General features: G+C 39.4%; 1 protein-coding gene across 1 annotated transcript in view; it reads right to left on the bottom strand.

The window, feature by feature from the left end:
• Epsti1 (epithelial stromal interaction 1) overlaps positions 1 to 12185 on the bottom strand; it is a 93490-nt gene that overhangs the window by 9499 nt on the left and 71806 nt on the right. The window contains exon 10 of the mRNA XM_051195347.1: positions 1011 to 1084. Within this exon, the coding sequence (XP_051051304.1) occupies positions 1011 to 1084 (74 nt within the window). The remainder of the gene's footprint in view (positions 1 to 1010; positions 1085 to 12185) is intronic.

A 12185-nucleotide genomic window follows, 5' to 3' on the forward strand; every position in this document is an offset into this window, starting at 1 on the left:
TATCCAATACCCAGTGGTCAGTCCTGAAAACATATATACAAGTAACATTATACAGACTGAGCATGTTATATTCACAGATATCCCTCCCTCTCTCTCTCTGTGTGTATGTGTGTGTGTGTATATGTTCATACATACAAATACATGTAATACATGTAACAATTAATAAAAAAAGAGGGCAGGAATTCAAAAGAGAATAAGGAAGAGCATATCCAAAAGTTTGGAGGGAGGAAAGGAAAGGGGAAAATATTGTAATTATATTATAATCTAGACAATAAAGAATACTTAATCTATTAAAAATTATTCCTTCTATCTTAAGTTCTCCCTTGCCCTAATGTATTCATCAACATAATAATGAGCTTTTTTCCCCAAGTGTTTGTTCTCAAGCAGTAGGGTCAAACCATCTATATCAATCCAGCAATTCCAAAGTCATTTACAAATGTAATGTTCTGTCTCAGAGGGATGTGATGTCTGTTGCATGGGCGAAGATAACATAACAGCCTAAATAAACAGAAAACTTGATTCATCCTTCTTCCTTTAAGCTGATGCATGCATGGTCACATGAGGGCAGGTTCCAAGGAAGCCAGGGAGAGCATCAGAGTTCTTGGGACAACAGGTGTTACTTCCTGGGGCAAGTGTTATAGGCAGTTATGAGTAGCTAAAGGTGGTGGTGAGAATTCAACTCAGGTCCTTTGTAAGAGCAATAAGTGCTCTTAAGCACTAAGCCATCCTCTACAACCCTGTGATTCAGCCTTCTTTCATAAATTTGAATGTCCTTAATCCAAGAAGTGTGGATATTCTGTATACATGTACATATGTATGTGTACAAGTATATATATACATAGATACACAGCAGTTGGCATATCACACACACTGTAACACAGTAACAGATGTGGAGGTGATTTGCATTCCAGAACATTATTTAATGTTGCTCTAATGTTTTCCCAAAATGCTGCAAAACTTTGTAAGTAATTGATTTTACCAAGGATGCTTGTTTTATTGGCCAGTTATACCTCCAGTGCTCAGCTTGATGGATTTGGGCTCTTTCTTCCTCTTGGTGCTGTCCTTTGGTTTCCAGTAATTTATTCTAGGAACAATAAAAGTTTTAAGATACGGTTTTCAATTAACACTGTTGTACAGAAGGCACCCAAATCAATTACACATTTAACCTTAGCTGGTGCAACATTTCACTTCTGAAACTTCTACTTAAATCTACTTAGACGTGAAATTTTTTCCCTCTATAAGTAGGTAGCAAAAATAATTGCAGCCTAGTCTAACAGCTCCATGAGTGTAAAATTGCCAGATTAAAAAGCCAATGTGCATGATCAAGAAATTAGATCAACATGTACAAAACACAGAGAAGAAAATCCAAGGTGACTCAAACTCATCTGTGTCTTACAAAGAAACCCAAATCAAATTAGTTCCTCTAAAAACAGCACACAATACTATTTTACCATTTCTTAGTATTTTTGTGACATTTCGTTCCTAGCAAAAATAACATTGCAACTTAAAAGTAAATTTTGGACTCAATTCTGCAGTGAGATTCTGTTGGTAAAACATTCTTGGTCTTGGAAAATAAGCTCTGCCCTAATAATGAATAGTCACATCTTTTATACAGTTCTTTCTTCTGCTACCAGAACTTTAGGCTCCCTGAGGGGGAGGTCCAAATACATCACATGACTGTGTTTCTCTAGTTTTAACATCCTGGTTGTCTTCTTGTAAGTAGTAACTCCTGTCGACACAGATAATTCATTTTTAGCCTTATACCATAGCACTAAGTGCCAGGATTTCCTGAGTATCCATCATCTACCTTCAGGCAGACCCAGTTTTAATCCCATTTTCAAAGACAGACAAAAGCAGAAGAGAGGAAACTGCTAAGCCCAAGTCATAAGCCAGCCCTTGAGCTAAAAAGACTTTTCTGGTAGAAATTATATTGTCATGTCCTGACAAACGCATACCAATGAATGGTCGTGGCCATGGCTGGTGTCTTAGAACCACCACATTTCCTGGTGAAAAGTCTAAAATAAACTAAAAATTCATACTGACTTTTTCTTTTAAACTCCATTCAAATGTCATCACCAAAGACAAGCACTTATTTCTTATACATTATATTCTAAATTTATGACCTATCAGTCTATAAAGCACATTCTCATTTTACTTTGCACTGTTAAGAGAAATTGGAGAGTTTTGAAAATAATGACATACTATCTACCCATTCAACACTCCCCCAGAATTTGGATGCCAAGCTTTGTGCTGGAGTTTATATTTTTCTACAATGATATAAAGTCATCTATTCCTTTTCATCTTTTAATCACACCCACCACCCCCTCCTCCCTGGGACCAAATCCAGGGCCACAGAAATGCTATGTAGATGCTCTACCCCTACACCTTCTTCTTCTTCTTCTTTTTTTTTTTTTTTTTTTAGCTCAATATATATACAAAGTTTTAACCAGCTGTCAAATAGCCAGGCATAGTGGCACAGGTCTGGATCTTAGCCCTTGGAAGGCTGAGGTCCGAACACTAAGTTTAAGGCTAGCCTTAGCTAGCTATTAAAACCCTGTTTTGAAAAAATAAGTCAATGTATCAGAACCACATACTAGCATGTCCCAGGTTCATAGAAAACCAAACCAGTTGTTGCCCACCCTTTGTCTCCATACCCTTTTCAACTCCTCTTGTGTGCATGCTAAGCTGTCTAAATTACCTCTACAATAGGCTTTCCTATTCTACTTATTAATTCTGATTATATTAATTTTATTTCCGATTGTGGAATGAGATTTATGTCTTTATTATTATCTTCATGCCAACCCTAATCCCCCTCCTCATATATCCCATTTTCATTCTTAAACACTTCTCTCAACATTCGGCGTGGTGGCAGAGAACCTAGGGCTCTTGCAGCTCCTCACTAAGCTTTCCAAGCTTTTGATGAAAAACTAACTGCATCACTTCCCTCTTTCCTTTACTCATTCCAACCTCCACCACCATGCCCTTCCCTCTGACATCTCCTCTGCCTCCCTTCTCAAACCCCTTGATTGCCATTGTTCTATACATATATCTAAATGTCTAAATACAACCGGCTAAGTCTACCGAGTGTCACTTGTGCATATGGTCTTAGGGCTGACCTCTTTGCATTGTAGAGCTAATTAGTTATTTTTTAACTCTAGCCTTTGCAGGTGCCCCATGCTTCCACATCCTGCGCCTCAGTCAGTCTGTGTCTTGCTGCCCCTTGAACATGAGTTCTGCCTTTTCTGTTTTACTCGGTCAGTTATCACTTGCCAGCTACAAAATTTTTGCTAACGATAAGTAACTGTGATTCGGTGTAGAGCACTTGTCTGAGATTCTGGGATGAATCTCACAAACAAATAAATAAACATATAAATAAGAAAGACATCTTTTATTCCCTTTTGCTGTAGTCCCCTTATTTATTCTTTTGTTCTTGTAAACTTACATGAGCAAAAAAATATCATGTTTCTGTTTTGGCAGGAAATAAAGTAGCCCAGATATAAACAAAACTGTTGTGGAATTTATTAGGGAAAAAAAATCCAAGAATGTAATCAAGTCTGGCAAGAGACCCAATGCCTATGGAGATGTGGTTCTGGTAAACTTGGGCTGATTCTGTCTAGGAGATGGTTTAGTGAGGTTGATAGACTGAGCATCTACTAATAGAAAACTCAAACCTAGATCCTTCACTTAATTAATACACATAAATTTTATAATTTTATAGAGCCTAAGGTTTGGACCTAAAGATGAAATTGCAAACATTTTCAAGGGAGTTGTAGGCAAATTTATAAACGCTGCAAAGAAAGTTATACAAAGAGAAAAATAGATAAATTCAGTTGCCTAAAAATCTATAGCTATTATTTTAATAAAATATCACAAACCAGCTTTAAAGCAAGTAAAATTTGGACAAGTGAATATTTATGACACAGAAGAGCTAATTTGATACATTTCTATTAATTCATTCATTGAAAAAAATATGTGAATGGCTTATGGTGAGCCGGGCTTAGATGGCTGTGACAGAAGCCCACAAGACAGATGAGATCCTGGCCCTATTTCAGTTCCTATTCTAGAGGAAGGAAATTTGTGACCAGGTAAGAAAAATATGCAACTCTGACTCTATGCAGAGAGTATTAAAGTTGACATGAGACATGGTGGCTTGGGTGACTGTTTTAGGCTGAGGTCTAAGAAAGCAACTTAAGATGTGACTCAACCAGCAAGGAAGGCTGGAGACTGAAAATAAATAGGTGTACAGAGAAGAACTAGAGATCATCTGCCCGTTCGTTGCTTTTCTCATCTTCACCCGGAGAAACAGGAATCACAGTGAAACAAACTGTTCCTATCGTGTTGACAAAACTCAGAAAAGTCTGATAACTGGGGACATCCAAACACTGTAGTGGTCCAAACATTAGTTTTCAAAGCACAATATAGCAATAATCACCAAAACACTCTGAGAAGTGTTTGAGCATGAGTAGGTTGTGGGTACAGATGCTTACAGTTGTATCCAAAGCTGTGAATGTTAAGAAATCTTAATGTCTGTCAATGAGGATTAATAAATAAGTTGGTCATCCACATAATGGAATTGCATGAAACAATTACAGAAAACAAGTTAGAGCTGGGGGAGGGCTGTAAGAATCATTGATAAAAAGCCAGAGCAGGGATTGGGGTGGATAAAGCCTTTACCATAGACATATGAGGACTGCAGTTCAGATCCTCAGCACTCACATAAGAGCTAGGTCAGCATAGTGGTCCATCTGTAACCCACAATTCGCTGCGCACTGGTGGCTCCTGAGTTCAGTAAGAGACACTACCTTGCGTAATTAAAGTATGGTGTGATCATGGAAGACACTCAACATCAACCTCTGGGCTCCACATGGACACACACAGACATTCACACCTCGATACATATGTGTCTATACACATGAGACTGTATATGCACATAGGCACACATCCTACATATCATATATATGTACATATACAAAATACAAAAATAAAAGTAAAATAAAAACCTAAAGCAGTGCTCTTATTATTCTTACATATAAACAGAATCTGTATAAAAATAGAAACTATATATGATTATTTTTAGATTTTTAAAATTTTATTTGCATGAACATTTTGCATGCATGTATATATGTGTACCATGTGTGTGGTGGTACCTGTGGTGGACAAAAAAAAAAAAAAGAAGACAAGGTATTGGAGTCCCTGGAACTGGAGTTGTGAGCCACCTTGTGGGTGGTGGGAACTGAACCTACATCCTTTATAAGAACAAGTGCTCTAAACCACTAAGCCATCTCTCCAGAACCCCCATCTCAATTTTCGTATGCTTGCATATGTCATACATAAAATATTTGTGGAACAATGGAAAAAGTGTTCATTAGCAGAGGACTTGAAGGGTAGATGGATAAAAGGAGAAAGCTTTTGATTTTATAATCTTTGTATGTACATCTTTTATACCATTTATGGTGATTTATAACTTGTGTAAAAGGCCACTTCTGCTTTCTTAGGTTTTTCTTTGTTTAAAGATGTAATTCTACTTTAATTAAAAATGTATTAAAATAGCAAATAAATAAAAAGAATCTAATAGGTACCGTTCTTAACATTTAGAGATAACAAAACAGGAAGTTAGTATATGAGGAAGCTAAGGCCCACTAGATGAAAGGGGGGGGGAGGGTGATGTGTGTCATCCCAGGAGTGAAAGATGGGGAGAGGAGATAAAGGCCGGGTGGGAAGCATGGACACGGAGTTGATGAGGCATCGCCATGCAGGAACATTGTTCCAGATGGCAGAAGGGAAGGGGCAGGTACCACTGTGCTCAGGGTTATTTTCTGATCATCAGCACAGTGTATTCCAAAGAGGGGCCGATTTTTCTTTGGTACCAAGAAAAATAATTTCAACTAATTAATTTGTTCTGTTGAACGGACAGCCGCCGAGGATGTGTCTGCATGCCTCATAAGCATATTTGTGCTTCATTTCCTTGGGTTCTCACATGGAAGGGAAGCATCTAAGTTGAAAGAGTAAAAGGTAAGTTTTCTGGTTCCGGGGACTGAGGCAGTAATGCAAAGAAAATCAAAATGTTGTGCTACACAACACACCAGACCCTCAACCCTTATCTCATCCAGCCCATGTGTATTAAGTACCAACCACTCCCCAGGCACCTGGATTTGTCAGATACGATGCAGTCCTTTTCTGAAGGAAACCACATTACAATGGAATTGGGACCCAGAAGGAACCACAAAATGAAGCAAAAAGAAATGCATTATTGAACATAAGCCCCAACAATAACACAGAAATACAAAGCAAGAAAGACAAAGAAGAGAAATGAATATTCAGTGTTTATATCCATAAAAGCTCTCCAGGGAGGAGGTGTGTATGCAGTGGGGGGAGAGGGGTCTTCTCCAGGCACTGAGAGGTCCAGAAGAAGAGGGTACTTGGGGAAAAAGATAAGATACTATATTGCGATGTCAAGAACGGAACCTGTAAGCACTGGCCCGGTGACCTACTGTATGAGAGGAATCTGCCTCAAACGGGAGGGGGGGCTGTCTGGGTTAGAAGGAGATATGGAGGACACTGGGTTGACAAGTTACAGCACAGCTCCAAGCACCAGTACTGGGAGCCCAGTCTAACAGAGCTAAGTAGAACAGTGGGCTTTTCCTGCTAGAAGCAAAATCAGCCCTGTGCTTCTGTTCACTCCAAGTGTGCCACAGGCTCAGAGGAGCCGTAGTATCACATTCAGGCCTGCGCAAGGCTGGAAGCGTTGAGAAGTGATGAGGCTAGAGCAAAAGCCAGGCTCCAAAGCAACTCCTAGTGCACTAATTGAAAATGAAGATTGGGCGGTTTGGAAATCATGTCCGATTTCGACTGTGGCGTGTACAGACATGGTTCAGCCTGACTGCTTCATGTAAACATTAAAGTGCCATCGCCTTGGTGGGATGAATTCCTCCCAGGAGAGGATGTTCTCTCAGCTCAACTGGAGGGAAATCACAGAGGACGGAGGAGGACCGAGCTGAGACAGAAAATCAGCTCAACTGAAGGGAAAGCAAGCCCAGTGGAAGGAAGAGGACCCAGCAAGGACAGGAAAAGAACTGGTACCTTCGAATGTTCGCCAAGAACGACTGAGGCGGATGAGAGAGTCCAAAGAGAGCCTTGTTCCAAGGCTCCATCCTGGAAGGGGCATCTCAGCTGAAGGACGGAGATGACCTTGTCCAGCAAGAATGAAGAGAAAAGGTAGAAAGAATGCTGGAAAAGAGGCGTCCAACCAACTCGCAGGAAGTGAGCACCGATGGGTGAAGTGGGATAGTCAAGAACATCATACAGCGAGGTGAACACTCACGTAAAATGATAGAGTGTGCCTAAGTACCACCACCCCATGGCAGGTGCCGGTGAGCTCTGCCATTTAGTGTCAGTATTAACAAATGGAGTCCAGCTCCATGACCCTTGATACCCCACTCGCTATCCCCCACCCAGAAAAATTGTCCATCAACTATCTTATGTTTTTAAAAGCCTTCCTTTTGCTAAAGGTCTGGCGCATTGCAGAAAATGTAGAAACTACAGAAAGCATGAGGGAAAACAAGTGATTACTAGGAAAACCCTCTGTTTCAGAGATAAGCCGCTTTCATGAGCTTCTACATTTTCTTCCTAATCAAATACATGGATTGCAGCCTCTCCCCCGACTCACTTTATCGGACTTAGCATGTGCCAGACATTGGGATCAGCCCTCAACCTGCTCCTTCTCTTTTGATCTTGACAAAATGTCAGGAGGCAAATAACAGCACCATCAAACCCAACAGCAAAGCTGGAGCAAAGAAGCCACCCACACAAGGTGCAGTAGCAGGAGGTAGGCTTAACAATCTGTCTGTACTCTATTTTTAATCTGGTCTCATTTTCACAAATGTGAACACATCCCTGTCATTAAAACACATCGGTAACTACCATATGGACTTCCAGAACCTTCCAGTCTTCTACCTACCGGTGAACAAGTCATTTCAAATTTTTATTAATCATTTAAAAATCTAAACGTGGGCATTCTTTGTGGGCATCTCTGATTATTTTCTTGGGACAAATGTTTGCCAGGCATGGTTGTTACAGGTTCATCATTCCAGCCCTCTGTAGGCTGGGGGATGAGGGAGATAACAAGCTCAAGGCTAGCCTGGGCCATTACATACTCTGTCAAAAATAAACAAATCCCATTTACAACGACTTTTCTTTTTAATTTGCTAGTGCCCAAGAACTTTCTAGTTTCTCCTGTCAGAAATAATAGCATCATGCTTGTCTACACTATATTGTAACCACTACTGTAAGTTCTTATCCCAGCAAACAGGTATAGCAGTAGTCATATTTTTCTAATGTTTCTTCGAGTTGAGGTTTATAAATGAATTGTCAAGGTATTTTCAATTTTATTGGAATTAAACTCAAATGAACTTGGATACAACTGTAGCTATAGCAATGTGGAATTTTTCTACTCAGGGACAATACCATCTCTGTTCTACTCAAATGGACTTTTATGGATAAGGGAAATTATGCTTTTAGTTCTTTTTGTTTGTTTGTTTCTATCTACTTAATGATTTTTTTTTACACATTGAAGTTCATGAGCTCCTTTTTACCTCTCTATATTTTCTAATCAATTTTGCTGGTATTTGAGAAAGCTCCCTCTTGATAAATCTCTTATAATCACCTCTCTTATGGATTTTGCTCTGTCTAATCATGCTTCAACAGACTCTCTTGGGTTGTGTGGGTGTATTACTCTCATCCATAAATATTAGCTTATTTCCAATAATTAGAAATGTTCCTTTTAAATTTTTATCTCTTGCCTTACCAAATTGGCTACAATAATTCCCAAAGCTTATTCCATGCAACATTAACAGTTTTACATCAAATAACTTCAAGAAACACTATATCAGAGTTTCCAGAATGGCCTTGGTTAATATGGTTGAGATTATAAGCATCCTTATGTTGTTCATCTATGGTATTTTGGCACTAATGAGCTATATTGGGTTTTAGTTTGGAAGGTTGTATGTATGCTAAGAATATTCTTTTTATCATGGATTATTAAGGTTTCATTTAATTGACAGAATTTAAAAGTCTATCTTGTTTTTCTGCCACTTGAAAGATGCCTGAATATATTTTCTCTCCATAGTTTTTCTATAGCAAAAATAAAATACAACAAATTCTAATAGGTAGTTATCTTTGCATTTTTAGAATGAACTATTTTGTCTTAGTAAATTACTACTTAAGAAAAAATTCTACTTTAAATTTTTTCATATTAAATCTTTATTTTTTGAAAACCTTTATATCTAAAAGGTCTGTGTTCCCTCTCTATATGTGTTTCTGTCTGTCTCTTTTCTCTCTCTCTCTCTCTCTCTCTCTCTCTCTCTCTCTCTCTGTGTGTGTGTGTGTGTGTGTGTGTGTGTGTGTGTGTGTGTGTGTGTGCAAGTACATGCACTTAAACAATAGCTAAAAGAAGCCTAAACTGTTTAATCCTTTCCCTTGGTCTGGAACGGTTTCTAAATATAAGGAAACATTAAGCTTAGTCTGTTGGAATTAGGAACACCCAGAAAACTTTCCAAATCAAGGTATTTTCTTTCGTCTTTGTGCAGTTTTTAGCTCTTTGTCATTTTATGTTTTTCCAGAAAGTCATTCACTACATGTAGATTTTCAACTTATTAGCACAGCCTTAGCTGCAGCAACTGGAGCAAATCCTCCCACAGCTACATCTCTGGACCTAGCTCTACTGTTGTAGGTTTGTGTTTGTTCATTTAATCTCTTCGAAATCGTGCTTGCTGCAGATTCCTTCATCCCATTGACTTTATCACAGAATGCATGGCTGGAGCTTCTAAACAGTTTTCTCGTCAGTTTTCTAATTATTAAGTTATTAATTTCTGTTCTTATCTTAATTACTTCCTTTAGTTTCACTTAGTGTTTCTTCTGTAAATTCCTTGGTACATAATTCATGACTTTTCTTCTTTTCTTAAAATATTAAATGGGTTTAACAGTTATAATTTCCATTCTCTGCTCACAGCTCTGCATGCATTTTCCACAAAAAGCAAGCAATACTACTTTTTTTATGGCTTCCACTTTGTCTCCTAATTGTTTGAGTGCCTTCTGGTTTTCTTTGATGCCTTTTTTACTTTCTAAACTAAACTAATAACCATACAAAGCTCAGGAAGTACAATCAACCTATCAGAGATAATAAGAAAGGCCAACAAGATAAGAAAGGACAGGGTAAGTTACAGGGAGGGCTACATGAGCAGAATACCCTGGAACTGAGCTAAGTGTGCTTTCATAGGTCCTTCATGAGAGAATACTGAAGTCTCCACTGAGGCTACCAGCTGCCTACAGCATCCACGGCATTTTGGTGTTGACTTCTTTCTTCAAGCCATCACCAAACAGAGGAAGAGAGAATGAGCCCAGAGAAACAGAATGGCAGGTACTTGTGACCACAGAACAAGCAGCCACACATAAGGACAGTGGTGGCTTATCTCCCATCCAGATGAACATAAGCATCAACAAACATTAATAAACAAATGCATGGGAGATAAAAACAGTAAATACAGTTGTTATATGAAGTAGAAAACTTTAATATTTGGATAGTCCTCCTCAGTGGAGAGATGAGACTATTACACTCATAAAACAGACCATTGCTACAATAAAGCAAATGAGCAGTTTTGGGAAGCAAATGAATTCAATGCATGTGTCAAATAAGCACTGTGCAGAGGGTTCTGAAAAACTGTAGTCAGTGGGATGATCCAGTACCTTCCTCAGAATGAGATGCAAAGAGAAGGAGCAAATGAAACAATGGAGATGTATGGGGAGCCGATCCTGCATGGCTGGATCTATTTGATAGATGCCCCGGGAATGGTGAGCAGCATCGGAACAGGGGAATAAACATAGATAGAAAGCCAGAGAGATGCATGCATTTTCAGATCTGAAGAGACAAGCAGAGGCAGGGCAGCAAGATTAAAAACAGAAATAGAAGCACTGTAAATCTTCTCATAATATGGGAGGGGATGGGAGAGAGATGATTAATAAACACAACAGAGAAAATGCAATCAGAGATCATAAAATAAAGAAAATACTGTGAATGAAACGTCAGTTACGTGGCAAGAGTACAAATATGTGCAAATGAACTACCAACCAGGGAAAACGAGGACATATCCAACCACAAATGAAAGAGAGACCATGAAGACAGGTGAGAGAAAACCAGCCACTTTTAGCACTGGAAGTATATTTTAAACCAGTGACACAGAGGGGCAAAAACTAAGTGACAGGAAAATGCCACATAAACGCTAAGAACGATGAGGTACAGGAAATATTAGATAAAATATGGAAGGACAAAAGGGAAATGTACTTGAAAGGTAATTAATGAGAAGGACGGCCTATTTTAAATCAGAAAGGCAACCTCCCTTAGACTCATTGCCCAAACCTGCAGCCTATGATCATGGGGAAAACAAATCACAATCAAGGAGAATGGAAATCCCCTGGACAGCGACATAACTAGGACTGAATCCTTGGCCTGGCATGGCCCCTCCATTTTCTGGCACAAGGGCCTTGCAAAATAGAATGGAATCCCCTAGACAAACCAGGGATGAGACAGAAGAGTAGGCAGTCAGCACCGTGATGGACTGCACGGCAATCCGCATCTTTGCATCTGTTTCCCTGCAGCACTGGCTTCCACACTGCCCTGAATGCCTATCAAATTGAAGGCACAAAGCTTTACATCTCTGCCTCCTTTTCATTGCCTACATGCTCCTTGCCTATATGCCTGCCTATCAAAAGCATACATGGCCATCCGATCACAACCCTGAATAGTTGTAGTTCCCAGACTAGAAGTCTGAAGTGGTGAAACCCAGCCATTAAGAAGTTGGGAGAGTCTGTATTCACCTCACTGGTTTCTGTTGCTCCAAGTGTGTAGAATGCTCTGCACCTGTACACATGTACATACAGACATTTAACACCAGTTCCATAAAGCCTGAGTCACTCAAAGTATGGGAACCTTTTCTGGATGCCATCTGTAACTTCAACCATCCTTGGCTAATATGTGGGTAGGTTGTGTTTTGTGTTCGTGTGTGTGTGTGTGTGTGTGTGTGTGTGTGTGTGTGTGTGTCTTCTCTGTGAACTGCCAGCACCAACTGTGACCAACTCAGTACAACCCACTGTACGGCTATGAACGTAAAATTTTTGGCTGGAAGGAGCCACCT

This window comes from Phodopus roborovskii, unplaced genomic scaffold, assembly GCF_943737965.1.
Source record: "Phodopus roborovskii unplaced genomic scaffold, PHOROB, whole genome shotgun sequence".
In the NCBI taxonomy this organism is placed as follows: Eukaryota; Metazoa; Chordata; class Mammalia; order Rodentia; family Cricetidae; genus Phodopus; species Phodopus roborovskii.